Source organism: Bubalus bubalis, chromosome 22 (assembly GCF_019923935.1).
Source record: "Bubalus bubalis isolate 160015118507 breed Murrah chromosome 22, NDDB_SH_1, whole genome shotgun sequence".
Classification (NCBI taxonomy): Eukaryota; Metazoa; Chordata; class Mammalia; order Artiodactyla; family Bovidae; genus Bubalus; species Bubalus bubalis.
Window position 1 is genome coordinate 33,261,803 of NC_059178.1, and position 19,056 is coordinate 33,280,858.

General features: G+C 37.0%; 1 protein-coding gene across 2 annotated transcripts in view; it reads right to left on the reverse strand.

The window, feature by feature from the left end:
* CDH2 (cadherin 2) overlaps positions 1-19,056 on the reverse strand; it is a 247,523-nt gene that overhangs the window by 58,957 nt on the left and 169,510 nt on the right. For both annotated transcript variants that reach the window (XM_025273239.3, XM_044934638.2), the window contains exons 3-5: positions 8,593-8,819; positions 6,366-6,512; positions 4,416-4,571 (exon numbers count right to left, since the gene is read on the reverse strand). In XM_025273239.3, the coding sequence (XP_025129024.2) occupies positions 4,416-4,571; positions 6,366-6,512; positions 8,593-8,819 (530 nt within the window). The remainder of the gene's footprint in view (positions 1-4,415; positions 4,572-6,365; positions 6,513-8,592; positions 8,820-19,056) is intronic.

Below are 19,056 nucleotides of genomic sequence, written 5' to 3' on the forward strand. Positions count from 1 at the left end.
TTCTATAATTAATTCTATTTTGTTATCAATATTGCTCATTTATGTGCAAGTAGTGAGAATCTGGAGAGCAAGAATTTACCCCAACACTGACCTGAAAATATTTATTTTTTGAGATTTAACCACATGACTTCAGCCAGTAAGAATTCATGCAGAAGAAATATTTCAAATTTTTGGATTGGTATTTTTTGTATTCATAAATTACAGGATAGTCTAATTAGAGACTGGTCTACTGTATGCTACTTTACTCCATCTGTGTGTGTGCTCAGTCATGTCCTATTCTGTGCAACCCCATGGAGTGTAACCCTCCAGGCTCCTCTGTCCATGGAATTTGCCAGCCAGAAATACTGGAGTGGGTAGCTATTATGCTAGGGGATCTTCCCGACCCAGGGATCAAATTCTCCTCTTTTGAATCGCCTGCATTGGCGGGTGGATTCTTTACCACTGCGTCACCTGGGAAGCCCTGCCACCTTTACTAAGTTGCCCTATTAACGTGATGCTGTTTTGTAAAAGGCTTGAAAACTTCTTTATATTTTAGAACAATGTATTAATAAAAAGCATTAGAATTATGTGTTCATTAAGGCTTTTAAGAGAATTGGCTGGTAAAACAATCAAGGTCCTTGGGAGGAGAGAATTGAGTGATACTTAGGATTTAAAACGCATTTTTAGTTTTTCATATGTTATTTGCCAGTTTATGTCTAGGGTGTCTTGCTCTATCATATGTCTATATCTGTCTATATCAGATCAGATCAGATTAGATCAGTCGCTCAGTCGTGTCCGACTCTTTGCGACCCCATGAATCGCAGCACACCAGGCCTCCCTGTCCATCACCAACTCCCGGAGTTCACTCAGACTCACGTCCATCGAGTCATTGAGGCCATCCAGCCATCTCATCCTCTGTCGTCCCCTTCTCCTCCTGCCCCCAATCCCTCCCAGCATCAGAGTCTTTTCCAATGAGCCAACTCTTCGCATGAGGTGGCCAAAGTTTTGGAGTTTCAGCTTTAGCATCATTCCTTCCAAAGAAATCCCAGGGCTGATCTCCTTCAGAATGGACTGGTTGGATCTCCTTGCAGTCCAAGGGACTCTCAAGAGTCTTCTCCAACACCACAGTTCAAAAGCATCAATTCTTCGGCGCTCCGCCTTCTTCACAGTCCAACTCTCACATCCATACATGACCACAGGAAAAACCATAGCCTTGACTAGACGGACCTTTGTTGGCAAAGTAATGTCTCTGCTTTTGAATATAATAATTTTCAAAACTTATATAATTTAAAAAGTTTGTACAAGTGCAAAAATTCAAAAAATATATTGAGAAAAATAGTCTAAAAAACACATTAGCATAAGTGACATAAAAAGTATGGGACAACTAAGTATGATCATGACATTGATGCTGAATCAATTGGAATACTAAATCAATACATATAGTGTTGAGACAACTGGGCTGGCCATAAAGGAAAAGCAAAGTCGGTCTATATACCTTTCTTCTTTTACTAAAATAAACTCCACAGAGGTTAAACATTTAGATGCAAATATAAATAAATAAATAAAACAGATAAAATGCAGGAGATTAGCATCTTGGAGTAGGAAAGATCTTTTTAAACATCTCCAGAAAGCCAGAATGGGGGGCTTCCCTGGTGGCTCAATGGTAAAGCATTCACCTGCCAATTCAGGAGATGCTGGTTTGATCTCTGGTCTGTGAGCTAAGATCCCACATGTCGCAGAGCAGCTAAAGCACATGTGCCACAACGATTTAGCTTGTGCTCTAGAGCCTGGGAGCCACAACTACTGAAGCTCTCACGCCCTAGAGACTGTGCTCTGCAAGAAAAGAAGCCACTGCAAAGAGAAGCCTGAGTGCCACAACTAGAGAGTAGGCTCACCACATCTAGAGAAAAGCCCACGCAATAACAGAGACTCAGCACAGCCAACAATTAATAAAAATAAAGCCAGAATGCACGATAAAATCAAAACAATGACAAATATCATAACGTAACAACTGTAAGTTATAGTGAGGGAAAAATTATAAGCAAAGTTTGAAAACAAATAACAACAAAGGAAATATATGAAAATCATGTATCAACATCTCTAGTAGATAAAAGGTTATTATAAGTGGATGGAGGAAAAGGTAACAACTTTCCCACCCCAAATTCAACCTAAGACGGGAATAGGGAATTTACTTTAATTGGATATTCAACACATGCAACTTAAAGCATCAAGATAAATTTTTCAGAAATAGCACTGGCAATAAATAAATAATGCCTGGAATTGATATGGAATGACAAGTATCTATTTTATAGTGGGGAGGTACTGGAACACAATACAACTCTTAAAGAGAACAATTTCACTATATTTATCAAATAATTCCAATTTTAGGAATTTTTTCTGAGGACATAATGGGAAAATGTACAGAAAGCTGTTCATTGCTGCATGATTTATAGTTGTAAAATAAAGTAGAAAGAACTAAATCATCCAAGTATCTGCCAGTAGGTAATTAGTTACAATTATGTTAGAGCAAGCAATCAAAACTAATAATAGAAACAAATAATGATTCCAGATGTGGAAAGATGCTAAATCTTATGATTGCTAAGTGACAAAAGTTGGTTTCAGAGAATAATCCCAATTTCAAAAAAATATATTTATGAATCTATACACAAATAAACATCTTACAGAATATTACCAAACTTAAAGAAAAGTGACTAGTTTATGTATTGGGATTGCAAATTCTTCTTACTTTATTACTAATACTGTATTATTTGAAAAGTTTTTACATTGTACCTATATTCTTTTCTAAGAGAAAATGATACTTTAATTAAAAGTTTTATTAGCTATTCATATAGAAATTGGAGTAGGAATAAAGATCAATTTAGGTTTCTCTATTAAACACATGAAAAAAAATCATTGAAATCCTCTTCCAGAAAAATGGGCAAGCATGGCTAGAAAAAAAGGAAAGAAAAATGCTTTCTGGAATTTATACTTTAGTATTAATTCTTGATTTTTTAAATACTCAATACAATTTTTAATTGGGAAAACCAGTTTTAAATACATACTACTACTACTACTAAGTTGCTTCAGTCGTGTCCGACTTTGTGTGACCCCATAGACGGCAGCCCACCAGGCTCCCCCATCCCTGGGATTCTCCAGGCAGGAATACTGGAGTGGGTTGCCATTTCCTTCTCCAATGCATGAAAGTGAAAAGTGAAAGGAAGTCGCTTAGTCATGTCCGACTCTTAGTGACCCCATAGACTGCAGCCCACCAGGCTCCTGCGTCCATGGGATTTTCCAGGCAAGAGTGCTGGAGTGGGGTGCCATTGCCTTCTCCGTTTAAATACATACATATATTTAAAAACAGGAACATATAACTATATATAAGGGTTTCCCTGGTGGCTCAGATGGTAAAGAATTGCAGGAGGCTGCAATGTGGGAGACCTGGATCTGATCCCTGGGTTGGGAAGATCCACTTGAGCAGGGCATGGCAACCCACTCCAGTGTTCTTGCCTGGAGAATCCCCATGGACAAAGGAGCCTGTTGGGCTAACGTCCATGGGGCTGCAAAGAGTCAGACACGACTGAGTGACTAAGCACACACAGCACAACTATATACAAAAGCTGTTATAACTCAATCAAGAAATGAATAAAACAGAAAAGTAACATAAAATTAGCATAAGAAATATAACTGGATAGTATATCTAAGAAATGATTGCTCAGATTGGCAGGTTAATGAAACCAAGTATTGGCAGGGTTATGCAGAAAAGGGAAATCTTAATTCTCAGTAGGTAGATAAAAATGGCACGTCTTTCTGGAGATAATATGATCAACAAATAACAAAATGAAAATACGCTATCCATTTTGTATGATGCTAATTAATGGTAATCATAGTATCAGGAGATAAACTGACAAACATAAATGTACTTGGTTGGCTAAAATGTTCATCAGGGTTTTGCTATGAAGTCTTACAACAAACCCAAATGAACTTTTGGGCCAAACCAATATTTTTATAAGAAACTGCTGTTAAAATTATAGTTTATATACATTCAGTGGAATACTATACAGCTATTAAAAATGTAATGATCGGTATGTAATTTACATGAAATAGCTTTGATCCCTTTCATGGCAATTTGTTCTTGTAAGTTCTTAACCACATATCTGAAGGCAAGTATCAGCATGCAAAGTCATAGTAATATGACTTAAGGCAATTTTTAGTTTTTCCTTGGCATTGTTTATCATGAGCATTCATAAATTTTATAAAAACAATTGTTTTATAAAAATAAAAAAAATATTAAATTGAAAAGGCTACAGATACATTTCTGGCATTAAAACATTCAGGATCAAAGCTTTAAGACTAATATGAGAGACAAATGTTAAACCTTGCACGTATTTGGAAGAGTGTTAATACAAAGAATTAACAGCTGGTTGAAATCTTACATGAAACCGGGCTATCAGCTCACGATCCAGAGGCTTGGTTACTGACAGCTGACCTGAGATGGGGTTGATAATGAAGATACCAGTTGGAGGCTGGTCAGCTCCTGGCCCAGTTACGCTGTACCGCAGAGAAAGGTTTTTATCTCTATCGGATCTGATCTGAGGGTCAAGAAGACAGTCACATTAAACAAGGGACTAAATGAGCTCATTATCAGAGACAGAGCATGCTACACCTCATGGCCTCTTCCAAACATACACCATTTCTTCCCATAAAATTCTTGAAGCTCTCCCAGTCCTATTTCTTGTTCTTGCTTCCTGGTGATGGGCTTCAAAAGAGATGTCACCTGTCACTAGAAGGACTGGGCCAATGTTAACATCCAAAGAACACTCACTAGGAGCAGCACAAAAGTCAAAATTAAGGAGTGTCCATTTTTAAACAGAATCCAAGTCTCTCCTGGAAATTTGGAGGTTAGAATATTTAACCCAGTAACAGGTGTCCAATTTAATGAAGAAAAAAACTATTTACTTTTTTGCATCAATTAGGACAAGAAATAACTGTCTATTCATAGTGTGAAAGAGCCTCAGGTGGGAACTCTAAGATTATGGTTGAGCCTGGGAGTCAGATTTCTGTACTTGCATTGTGCTGATGTTTTTCATTGCAACCAAAGCTTCCCATATTAAGTTGGCACCCAATACCCCAAATTCTTTATTAATAACAAAACATGCAAGAAATGATTTTATAATAGATTCTCTTATGCATAAAAATTATATCTGTTACAGGCTCACTGCTTTCTCCTTCAAATACAACATTTCCTGGCAAAATAAGCTTACAGATGAGTGGAACATAAATGTCCTTTGATGTTCCTAACATCATAGAAACAGGCTGCAGAAAGGGAGGAAGAATAGGACAGAAAAAAGGGCATTTGAGCAATACTGTTTGGAGGTGGTAAAAAGAAATATCTGTATATTAGACAAATACTTTTAATCCAGTAATAGAATCCAGTTTTTGTCTTGTTTTTTTAGTTAAGGCAAAATTCTTTAATTTTCTCATTCTCTATTAAAGTAGAAACACAGAAAACACCTTGATTTGGAGGTTACATATTTCACTGTTAAACTTAATTATAATACATATTACCATAGACTGGACAACACAAATAAATGACATTAAAAAATACAGCCTTCAGTAAGTATGTATTGAAATGCTAAATTAATCATATACAGAAACATTACTTTCTACTAAATTTGAGAATACAGCTAGTTGTCTCATTTTCTTTTTGTAATAAATAACAAGTTGCTAATTTTACTAAGCATATAGAAATGTCTGTCATGTTTTTCCCCCCCTGGGTCTGATAGTATGCATTCAGAGTAACTGGAAAAAAAAAAACCTTGCTCTTCAAATCTGAAAGCCTATGTTTTTTGTGCAGCCCCAGGGAGTCTGTTAATGGTATCAGAGGTCATTTTTTTATTTCTTTAAAAATCTCTCAAATGCACTCAGTACCAGCATTTTTAGCAATGATTGCCCCTTTATTTTTTCTTTGGCCCAGAAGCTATCTGTAGAGGGCAAAGATCATCCTGGGGAATGCAGCTTTCAGACAGGGAAGATAAGGTGGAAGGGGAAGGGTACAGTGTGGGTGTGAATGCATGAGGGAGCTGCTGCTGCTGCTGCTGCTAAGTCGCTTCAGTCGTGTCCGACTCTGTGCGACTAGGGTGTATATATTCAGACACCGAACAAACTTCAGCATCCATGGCACACTGGACGGACCCACAGAAAGCTCTGCCTGTAAATAACCCAAGGTAATGAAAAAGAGACTCTTTACAACCCTAGAGACATTTCATCAATACAAAATAGTACACACATGTCTTAAACTCTACTTTGTGGAAAAAAGAGACAGAAGCACTTCTAACATACACTGAACACATGCCACAGAGATCAGTGAAATCGTGTCACCCTACCCTGACGAGCTCTTGAGGAAAAGGCCCTCTGGAGTTTTCTGGCAAGTTGATGGGAGGGATAACCCAGTCTCTCTTCTGCCTTTGCAGGTAGCCATTGTGCTTAGTCACTTGTCTTGGAAACACTATTTCTTCTATTTCTCGTGATTCCTTCACATGAAAATACAAGAAGACATTCCTGAGTACTAGAAAAACACTTTCTGAAAGTACATCAATATCAATGGATACCCGTAAGTATAGAATCACACTTTATTATAGGCAAGAAAATAAGTCTGGAGGCCCTGTCCTCATCCCCCTATTAAAATAATAGAAAGCACCATAAAATTGTGGGCTTCCCTGGTGGCTCAGCTGGTAAAGAATCCACCTGCAACGCGGGAGACCTGGGTTCGATCCCTGGGTTGGGAAGATCCCCTGGAGAAGGGAACAGCTATCCACTCCAGTATTCTGGCCTGGAGAATTCCATGGACTGTATAGTCCATGGGGTCACAAAGAGCTGGACACAATTGAGCGATTTTTTCCAATTCACCATAAAATTGTGGGTGACACTGTTTATTGAAAAATGAAATACCAAACAATGTATTAGGTGGCTCAGCTGTGTAAACTATTTGCAGTTTCTATAAACCATCTTAGATAGTAGTTAACATTGAGCAAAATTTAATAGTACCCTTTATACATTTCTCATTAGTTTAAACCACAGTTCAGGTAATGTGCTACTGTACATTAAATTTAGATCTTGATGTGCTAAAATATAATTTGAATTCCAAGAGAAGTTTAATACATACTGCTAAGGAACGTCTCAAATATTTATGACCCTATTAAATCCCACAGAATTAATGCTGTAATTATTCTAAACCTATGTCAGCTATGATGGATGCTATAGATGACCCACTTTGCACATGGGGTATTAATCTCTGCTGGATGTCAACATTTTCTTCTGTTTTTCCCTGTATCTGTGGACATTTTAGCCATTAGCCCACGCTGCTTCAATGCAAACATCCAAGCTGGTTTGCTGGAACACAGTGAATCCTCAACAACAACAAAAGCATCTTTTCATTCAATTAGTTACCAGATCCTTATTTTATATTACCCAAATGACATGATTTCCCTTCACAGTTAATAGATTAACAAATTACATTTCACATAATGAAAGTCTAACATTGGTATAAGAGAAAAAATGATATCTTTTTCTCTAATATCTATTCACATTTGATTATTGCTGTGGCTCTCACATTTACAATACCAACAATGAATATGTGTATTCTTATATTTTAATGTAACAGTTATAGTTCATAAAATCACAGACCAATTATATGAATATGGCATCGCCCCCATATTTATTTCCAATTAACTCAAAGAACTATAATATTCAGAAACTAATAGTGTTATCATAACTTTACTGAAGAAGTTATTGTATCTTATTTAAAATCCTTAAAATAGTGGCTTACACAAAAGAAGTACTTAGCAAATGTTCAGTTGAAATAAATTTTCCGTTAAAAGTGTTGCGATGCACGATACTGGATGCTTGGGGCTGGTGCACTGGGACGACCCAAAGGGATGGTACGGGGAGGGAGGAGGGAGGAGGGTTCAGGATGGGGAACACATGTATACCTGTGGCAGATTCATTTTGATATATGGCAAAACCAATACAATATTTTAAAGTTAAATAAAATAAAATTAAAAAAAGTGTATCTTATTTGTTTTATCTTGTCTTACAGCAATTTCCACCAGAAGGAAGTGTATTATTCCTAAAAGTCACGTCCATAGCATAAATAATTCAAGTTCCCCAATTTGATTATTGAGGGACAAGACAAAAACCCAATACTCCTTGGCAGAAATGTTTTCCTGTTACTACTGTAAATCTCTACTTCCCCTGCCATAAGTTTGTCTGATGACAACTTATAAACAACTGTTTATCTTGTGGTTAAATTTGACAGCTTGTAAAGCTTCTAAGTAATTTAAAACAAACAACTATTTCTAAGTAAATTTAAGTTATAAATCTCAAAGTATAAACAAATCTTTCAAATACAGTTTAGGATTGCTGATAAAACGTTTAATCTAAAGTATCCTGTAAAATTAAAAAAAACAAACAAACAGCAAAATAGTACTGCAGCAACTGAAGTTGATAAAAATTCCAATACTGGCCACTCATTGATCTGATGCAAAGTATGCACATAGTTCAAACTGTACAATCCTGATTAAGTCCATCCAAAGCCATAATTAGATACTCTACCTTCACTGAATCCTCAGGTAAGGCTGGTTTGAGGCTCAGTTTTACTGCTACTTGCCACTTTTCCTGAGTCTCTTTGTCTTGAGCATATATCAGGAACTTCGAGTGTTCAGAGGAGAGGGGGAAGCTTCTCACGGCATACACCATACCATCTTCATCCACCTTAAAATCTGCTGGCTCGCTGCTCTCATACTGTACTTTTCTTTTCCCATTGCAGTTGCTAAACTTCACTGTAAAAATAAATAAATAAAATTAATTATATTACAAAGGCAAAAACAATTATCCATCTAAATCTATATCCAGCTTCAGTTCAGTTCAGTTCAGTCGCTCAGTCGTGTCCGACTCTTTGCGACCCCATGAATTGCAGCATGCCAGGCCTCCCTGTCCATCACCAACTCCCGGAGTTCACCCAAACTCATATCCTTCGAGTCCGTAATGCCATCCAGCCATCTCATCTTCTGTCATCCCCTTCTCCTCCTGCCCCTAATCCCTCCCAGCATCAGAGTCTTTTCCAATGAGTCAACTCTTCGCATGAGGTGGCCAAAGTATTGGAGTTTCAGCTTTAGCATCAGTCTTTCCAAAGAACACCCAGGACTGATCTCCTTTAGAATGGACTGGTTGGATCTCCTTGCAGTCCAATGGATTCTCAAGAGTCTTCTCCAACACCACAGTTCAAAAGCCTCAATTCTTCAGTGCTCAGCTTTCTTCACAGTCCAACTCTCACATCCATACATGACCACTGGGAAAACCATAGCCTTGACTAGACGGACCTTTATTGGCAAAGTAATGTCTCTGCTTTTGAATATGCTATCTAGGTTGGTCATAACTTTCCTTCCAAGGAGTAAGCGTCTTTTAATTTCATGGCTGCAATCACCATCTGCAGTGATTTTGGAGCCCAGAAAAATAAAGTCTGACACTGTTTCCACTGTTTCCCCATCTATTTCCCATGAAGTGATGGGACCAGAGGCCATGATCTTTGTTTTCTGAATGTTGAGCTTTAAGCCAACTTTTTCAATCTCCTCTTTCACTTTCATCAAGAGGCTTTTTAGTTCCTCTTCACTTTCTGCCATAAGGGTGGTGTCATCTGCATATCTGAGGTTATTGATATTTCTCCTGGCAATCTTGATTCCAGCTTGTGCTTCTTTCAGCCCAGTGTTTCTCATGATGTACTCTGCATGTAAGTTAAATAAGCTTAGGGTAGAATAAAACTTAGTAACATGAAATGTTACTCAATGGAAAAGACCTTGATGCTGGGAAAGAATGAAGGCAGGAGGAGAAGCGGACGACAGAGGATGAGATAGTTGGATGGCCTCACCAACTCGATGGATGTGAGTTTGAGCAAACTCCAGGAGATGGTGAAGGATGAGGAAGCCTAGCGTGCTACAGTCCATGGCGTCACAAAGAGTGGGACACGACTGCGTGACTGAACTGAACATGAAATGCAAAAATTTTATTTTTACATTAGTCAAAGAATTGTTATCTTGAAATTTTTATACAACTTTTAAAGGTTACACTCGGTTTATAGTTATTTTAAAATATTATTTACATTTCCCATGTTTCACGTGCCGTGCGTGCCAAATCGCTTCAGTCGTGTCAGACTCTTTGCGATCCAGGGACTATATATAGCCCATGAGGCTCCTCTGTCCATGGGATTCTCCAGGCAAGAATACTGAGTGGGTTACTATGCCCTCCCCTCCAGGGGATCTTCCTGACACAGGGATCGAACCCGTGTCTCCTGCCTTGCAGGCGGATTTCTTTACTGGCTGAGCCACCAGCGAAGCAATACATCCTTTTAGCCTGTCTTACACCCAACAGTTTGTACCTACTACTTCTCCATCCCTAAATTTCCCCTCACTTCACTCCCCACTGGTAACCACTAGATTGTTCTCTTTATCTGTGAGTCTGCTTCTTTTTTTGTTATAGTCACTAGTTAATTTTAATTTTTGATTCCACATATAAGTGATATAATATAGTAGCTGTCTTTTTCTAACTTATTTCACTCGGTGTAATCCCCTCCAAGTCCATCCATGTTGCTACAAGTGGCAAAACTTCACTCTAGGTATGGCTGAGTAGTATTCCATTTTATATATATGTCACATCACATCTTCTTTATCCATTCATCTGTTGATGGACACTTAGGTTGCGTCCATATCTTGGCAACTGTAAATAATGCTGCAATGATCACCTGAGTGCATGTTTTCTTTTCAAAAGAGTCTTTCTTTCTTTTCTTTTCTTTTTTTTTTTTTTTAAGATTTATACTCAGGAGTGGAATTGCTGGATCATATGGTAGTTCTGTTTCAGGAATTTTCTTTCTAGAGAATGTCAGATGTTCTGAGTTATTCCCCAGCATCTCCTTGTTCCAAAGTCTTCCTCTTTCTTCCACAAGCTCCTGGATTCTGGACCCTCAGGAATACCTGTTCCTTTCCAGGTCTCACCGATGCTGCCTTCCATTCCCTAACAAACTTCTACTGATACTATACATCTCAGCTCCAGAGTCACTGAGGGCAGAAAAAATTACTGCTTTTCAGTCTTTGTGTAGCAACCTGAACTCATCACCATAGTTCTAAAGCCACGCCTGACACTCACAGTGCAAGAACTTCAGAGCAAATTTTCTTAGCTATCTTGTATACCCTGCATGTTTCCTGGCATGCAGCCTTAATATATAATTTTGGAATAAATTCTGAAAGGAATAAAGCAATAATATTCATCAATACTGAATGCCCACTATGCTCCAGAACGACAAAACCTCATGGTACTTAAAAGGTGATTAATTGGCCACTTCTAGCTCTTGTGGTGTTTATCCTAGCTTTATGAAGTACTAACCGTTCTGTAGGTTTTCAAACAAATGAAAATAAAGGTACATCTCAAAATAAACAACTGAAAATGTCTTAAGAATAGAAAAAAATGAAAAAAAAAAAGTCAATATCTTAATTAGCTCTATCTTACATGTAATGACTTAAAAGTTGAAAAAAATGAATGCTTTCTTAAAGGCAACATCAAGCAGCTTATGTCTCACTGGAAACAAAACAAAGGTTAAACCACGTACTTATAAATGTAGAACTAGACCTATTCAAGCCAAAATAAAATTATAATAAAAATATTCTCCACGGAAGATGATTTTCTTTGAAATTCTTAATCATTCTTTTTGAAGAAAAATTCTATGGGAAGAACATAAAAGGATCAAAGAAAAAAAATAATTTTTCACTTCTGTAAACATGTGAGGTTATATTCTGACCACAATTACACTGGATACATTTTGGAATTCAATTAATAGTCACACATAACAAAGTAAAATCATATATATTTTTTGCATTTTCCAAGGACCTACGTTCATTTTTTGAACTCCCACCCACATGTGAATTAATTAAATTCTTTTGTTTTCATCAGCATAAATTCACTGAGATGCACACCAGACCACAAATAACATGCAAGCTTATTACCCTAAGTAACCGTAAAATCCTTGATAACAGTCATAAAATACTTCACTGAATATATTATTTTCCCACATAATCCACATATACCATCCTTCATCTTTCAAACATTGCAAAATGAAAAGTTGTATCTCACACTAGATTATGATAAGTCAAAATATTTGTCTTTGAAGTAGAAATATCCCAGAAGATAACTTAATTACCCCATCTTACATGCCGTGTGATTTAAAAATGAAACATGGGAATCTTTTCTATAAAACAATGCCATCTACTGCTTGTCTTTTATTAAGACAACAAAATGAAAAGTCAAATTGTTTAGGGGAGCCCTGCTGAGAAATCAAAATGAAAGACTTTCAGCATCTTCTTGTATAAAAATTCCTTTTTATATCACAAAAGGTATTCACCATACTTAAAAACATACAATGTGGATGAGAAACGTTAAACACTTTTCTGCACTTTCTTGTTGACTTTTACAGTCTGGTATTCCTCATCCATTCACACCTGGATTGTTGCATCTGCCTGCGTGGGTGGTCTTTCTCCTGCTCCAGGTCACTGCGTGTCCACTTCTAGACTAAACATCTGCAGTGATTTTCTCCTCCCTGCCTGCAATATTATATGTCAACTCTTTGACCTAGTATACAATGCTCTCTTAATTCTTAGTCACTTGGTCTTTTTGGTTTTATCTATTGGGTTGGTCGAAAAGTTGAACAGGTTTTTTCCTGTTTTTCCATCTTACGGAAAAACCCAACCGAACTTTTTCACTAACGCAATACATCATCTTCTACAATTTATTCTGCCCAGTCAGACAGATTTCTCAGCCAGTTTCCACGTTGCTGTGGCCCACATTCTACGCATGGGTGCTCAGTCCCTTCAGCAGTGTCTGATCTTTGTGACCCTATGGACTGTACCCCGCCAGGCTCCTCTGTCCATGGGATTCTCCAGGCAAGAATACTGGAGTGGGTAGCCATGTCCTCCTCCAGGGGATCATCCCAACCCAGGGACAGAAACTGCATCTCTTGCATTTCCTGCATTGCAGGCGGGTTCTTTACCCACTGAACCACCTGGGAAGCCCCTACACTCATATTTATCACCTTTTCTGGGCCTGGACCACTCCTCTCCCCTTTCTCCTAGCCACAGCTTCAGAGTCAGGGAAAGGGGCCTCTTGGATGTCCTTAGAAAAATGGCAGCCTGTGCCCTTATTTGGGAAGGCTCTGAAATTTAAAAAAAAAAAAAAAAAAGTGTTCCTATGTTTCCTGTCCATAGAAATACATATTAGCACTTTGTTTATTATAATAATAATTATAATAAGTAATGTCTACTTATTAATGATTTCATGTGACTAGATCTTGTCTCTGTAAGTGGACCATAACCTCACTGTGGCTTCCTGACAGTGAGTCTGAGTTCTTTTGTTTCTTTGACACTTAACAGTGATAGGACAGAATAAATATTCATTAAATACTACAGACCAATTATATAGATTAATATCTAAATTAAAAAAAAATACTAGAAAGCAGGAAGCGACTTAGCAGCAGCAGCAGCAGCCTATTATAGCAATACTCAACAACAACAACAAAACCCAGGGACTTGCAATAATTTGACTTTGTTTAGGTGGTTGGGTTATGAAAGAAAATGAATTAATACTCGTTGAATGCTAGGCACTTGAAAAAACACTTAAGGTTAGGTTATCTACTTTAACCTAAAGAATAACCACCCAAAGTGAGAGTTGTTCTCTCTGTTCTACGGACAGGGCAGAAAATTCAGAAATCCATCTACACTCCATGCTGCTTGACTCCTTGTGTTTGCTTGCCCTACAAAAACACGAAAGGATCTAACTCAACTCATATGTCTTAAACCTTTAATAAACAATAAAAGTAAATCAATGATAAAGAGGCTTGGTAGATGCTTGGGAAGAGAACAGTGCCACGTTTAAATCTTTGAAAGTATCAAAGTAACTAGCATATTAAAAAGGAGTTCTTCAATTGGAGTACAGCCTAAAGGTCCCACAGAAGGGAGGAACTGAGCCCCTTAGGGACTTGTGAGTGTGTGTGACAGATGAAAAAAATTCACACTCACTGCTACTGTCAAGGACTTTGGCTCATCTGCTACTCAGCTACCTATTTGGAGTCAGGTGTCAAAAAGCTACAAGCCAGCAAAGATGGAGGCCTTTGAAAAAATGTGCCTTTTCCTACCAAGGGTCACTGCAGATCCTACGAATGAGAAGTGTGTGACCCCAGACAGTCTGGCTCTGAGAAAACACTTTGGAGGAAACCATAAAGGTGGTCACTTAAAATCTTTTAGCTTTTCTAGTACCCTTGTCCCCATTGGTTTAATACTTATGTCATCAAACTATTCTGAGATTTTTAAACAAATGCTAATTTTCATTGCTCTGATATTAAGATAAGCAACGTTTTGGGCATCACTCAGTTTTAAAGGACTGTGATGTATTATGTGTTGTATTAACTGTAAATGTGTTGTATTGATATTAATTCTTTTTGTACATTCAACGAGTGAAATCAATACCTTAACTGAAAATAAGTCCACTGCCAACTGAAAAAGTTTTCCTTAGTGAGATATTGGTCCTGACTTCATCCTGTGGTTGTGATTTAATGCACAAACAGCACCTCGTTCACATGCTTAATCAGTAATTACCAGGTTTTACTGCTTTCAAAGTCACGCAAATTAAAAAGCTTGCTAACTTCAATGGTACTATGGACTACATTGCTTTCCCTTAAATTCACAGGCTGAAATTCTAATTCCTAATACCTCAGAATATAAGTATTAGGCTGGCCAAATATTCATTTGGGTTGTAACATCTTACAGAAAAACCCAAACAAAATTTTGGCCAACCCAATGTATTTGGGAGTCACAAAGAATCGGACACGACTGAGCGACTGAACTTAATGTATTTGGAGATATGGTTTTCAAAGAGGTAATTAAGGTAAATGAGCTCATATGAGTAGACCCTCATCCAGTATTACTGACATCTTATAAGAAAAGGAAATTTGGACATAGTTGCACATATACACAGAGGAAAGGTCATTGTATGGACACAGGGAAAGATGGCCATCTGGAAGACAAGGAGAAAGATCTCGAGAAAATCCAAACCCGTTGGCACCTTGATCTCAGACTTCCAGTCTCCAGAACTGTGAGATAAATTTCTGTCGTTTAAACCACCCACTCTGTAGTCTAACAAGTGGGTAACACATGAATTCCATTTATTAACAATGGGTCAATGTTTATTCAATGCTGTCTTGTTCACTTTTGACTTAGCTGCACCATGAATATTTTCTCAAATTTGACAAGATTCACTTCTGCCCTAGCACCAAATGCTGAGCCTTACTTACATGAAAATTTTTATAGAAACATAGACATTAACAGAAAAATAAAAAGTGGAAAACCATTATGCTATAGAACCTTAGTCACAGCACCAATATATATTTATAATTCATATATTTATTTACTATTTATAGACTTTCAAAAGGTTTTCAGAAGGACTACGACAGAATATGTTTGGCAGTCCAGGTTCGATGCACGATACTGCATGCTTGGGGCTGGTGCACTGGGACGACCCAGAGGGATGGAATGGGGAGGGAGGAGGGAGGAGGGTTCAGGATGGGGAACACATGTATACCTGTGGCGGATTCATTTTGATATTTGGCAAATCTAATACAGTTATGTAAAGTTTAAAAATAAAATTAAATTAAAAAAAATAAAAAAATAAAAAGGAGAATAGACAGAAGCCACGTGAAAGGGAGAAAGAGATATCCAAGGGACATGGTAAAATTAGTAAGATTAGATTTAAAATTTAACTTTGAAAATGAGAAAAGCAAACATCACAGTCATATGACTTGTGGGGAGAAATATATAGTTCACTGAAAGGAAGCTGCTTCTGTTATTCACACATTTTCTTAATGGATGTTAGGCAAAGAATTCTCAGTAACTTAATAATATTTTCAACTTTCATTTTCCAAAACAGGAAGCAGTTTGATCATTTTTAATATATAGGTTTTAAATAAAAGGTGATGATATGTTTATTTTAAAATAAAATACATCCTTAGCAGTGAAACCATTCTCTATGTTTCTGTTATGGCAGATACATGACATTATGCATTTGTCAAAAGCCATAGCCTAAGCCGCAACTAAGGGTGAATCCTAAAGTAAAATAAGGATTTATAGTAATGTATCATTATTGGTTGCAGCAAATGTGCTACATTAATGCAAGATGTTAGTAACAGGGAAAACTTTCAAGGGGGGTATGAACTCTGTATTTTGCACTCAATTTTTCTGTAAACTTAGAACTTTTCTAAACAATAGTATATTAATAATTTAAAAAATATTCCCCCAAGGGGATGGACTAACCAGCTATATTATCAGATATTTGAAAGGAGTAGATAGCTGTGAATATCCTCAGTCTCTGCCAAGCATGAGTGCCAGTGAATTACTCCAACATGATGTTAGCAGGAGCCAGATAATATAACTTAATCAATAACTTTACATAAACATCCTATGTATGGAGATACTGAATTGGTGTTTCACGAAAGCCATAATATTTTATTACATGTAATAAAGTTGAAATTCTGTTATTTTAAAAAAAGGAACTCAATTTGAAATATTTTTTCTGACAATCTTCTTTATATTAGAATATTAATTTTTCTTGAGTGCTCAAATAACTTAAAGTAGAAACTCCAGAATTTCAAAACATAGGATAAAAGAAAATGAGCTGCTTTAGACAACTGAAAAAACAAGCTTGATCCACTGAATAATTCAAATTAAAAACAACTCTGTTGCTGCTAAGTCACTTCAGTCGTGTCTGACCCTGTGCGACCCCATAGACGGCAGCCCACCAGGCTCCCCCGTCCCTGGGATTCTCCAGGCAAGAACACTGGAGTGGGTTGCCATTTCCTTCTAATGCATGAAAGGGAAAAGTGAAAGTGAAGTCGCTCAGTCGTGTCCGACCCTCAGCGACCCCATGGACCGCAGCTTTCCAGGCTCCTCCATCTATAGGATTTTCCAGGCATGAGTACTGGAGTGGGGTGCCATTGCCTTCTCCGAAAACAACTCTACACACAATTAAATGTATGTGCCTAAAAACATCATAGTATTAAATAAGAAATTTATTATTAGAGCCACTGCATGGTTTCCATATGTAATATGTAGTTAATGTGTTCTAGACTACATAGAACTTTGTTAACATGATTAATACAAAATTAAACACCAGTGAAATAATTATTTTAAAGTAATTTTGACTCTTAAAACTATACCTCAAATTAATGTTAACCATAAAAACATAATATCCTTATAAAATATTAATAGGAAACCACAGATCTTCTATATTAAACGTATTAGCAGTTTAATAGCACACATTAACCATAGGGATGAAAATGTGAACATATACACATATGGTTTATAATTCTTGCCTAAGTAAAGCATCAACCATATTTAGAAACAATTATGAGAGAATACTGTAAAAGAATTTTGTGCCTAAATACCCCATTGACTTTTATGGTATTTTTTTTGCCACATTAATGGCTATTTCTGAAGGCAAACTGGGAAAACAGAAAGAGTTTCAGTGTTGACAGATGTTCCCCTTCCATGTGTACAGGGCAATATTTATTAAGGAACTAGATCTTTATTAATGAAGAAGTTATAGGGAGAAAGGTAGGGAAGAATTATCTTAACACTAAGGATTTCATGTTTTTTTTTCTTATAGATCCCAATGAAGAATGGTTATCAACTGCAGGTTTGCTCATAAATCAGCTTAGATATTCTTTGCTTACTCTAGACTCTGAGTTTCAATTTCAGCAACAATTATTCCTAGAGCCACTTAGAATCCACCAATCCTTTTCACACATGCACAGTGGGATACACTAGAGATAGTCTAGAAATGTCCACATGGACTTTGGTAGAAAAAGTCAGTACACTTTCTCTTTCTTTTTTAAGATATATGTATATATATTTTTTGATGTGGATCATTTTAAAAGTCTTTATTGAATTTGTTACAATATTACTTCGGTTTTATGCTTTGGTTTTTTGGCTGCAAGGCATGTGGGATCCTAGCTCCCCAACCACTGAGCAAACCCATACTCTGCATTGGAAGGTGCTTTACTGCTGGATCACCTGGAAAGTCCCACATTTTTTTCATAGCATCTAATTATAATAAGACGAAGAAGGCAATGGCACCCCACTCCAGTACTCTCGCCTGGAAAATCCCATGGACGGAGGAGCCTGGAAAGCTGCGGTCCACGGGGTCGCTAGGAGTCGGACACGACTGAGCGACTTCACTTTCACTTTTCACTTGCATGCATTGGAGAAGGAAACGGCAACCCACTCCAGTGTTCTTGCCTGGAGAATCCCAGGGACGGTGGAGCCTGGTGGGCTGCCGTCTGTGGGGTTGCACAGAGTCGGACACAACTGAAGTGATTTAGCAGCTGCAGCAATTATAGTAAGAAAAATGAAATAGGAAACATACTATAAAATGTTAGGAAACATACTATAAAATACACGTAGAACTTCTATACAAAACTGAAAAAAAAATTTTAATACGAAAATTCAGCTTATTTGTTTTTAAGATGGAGAAATCAAATGCTTGATAATTTCCGTTAAGGAAAACTATTCACAGAAGTTAGTGGTAGCAAATGGGTAGCATAGAGTATATTAGTTTTTCTCCAATTGATAGAAAAATCTTTTTTGTCATGAACCATGAGGAATACATAGATTAAATTTCCTGGTCCTTCTTTAATTGACAAACACAATGTTGAAATTCCTTGTGGAAATGCAAAAGTTTTTCATATTTTTTATCATAAGTATTGTAAAATAATGATAAAATTCAACTTCACGCATAGATAAGTATTGCTCGAACAGTCAATAATTTTCCTTAGGATTTAAAATGTAACACCAACTAAATATCACAAATATATAATTTTTTCCTTTTTCCAAAGCTGAACTTTGCTTCAAATCCATAAGCTCTGTAAGTATGTGTAATATTTACACAGCCTTTGTGATTTTCAATTAAGTTCATTCAGGTCCTCCAAAATGT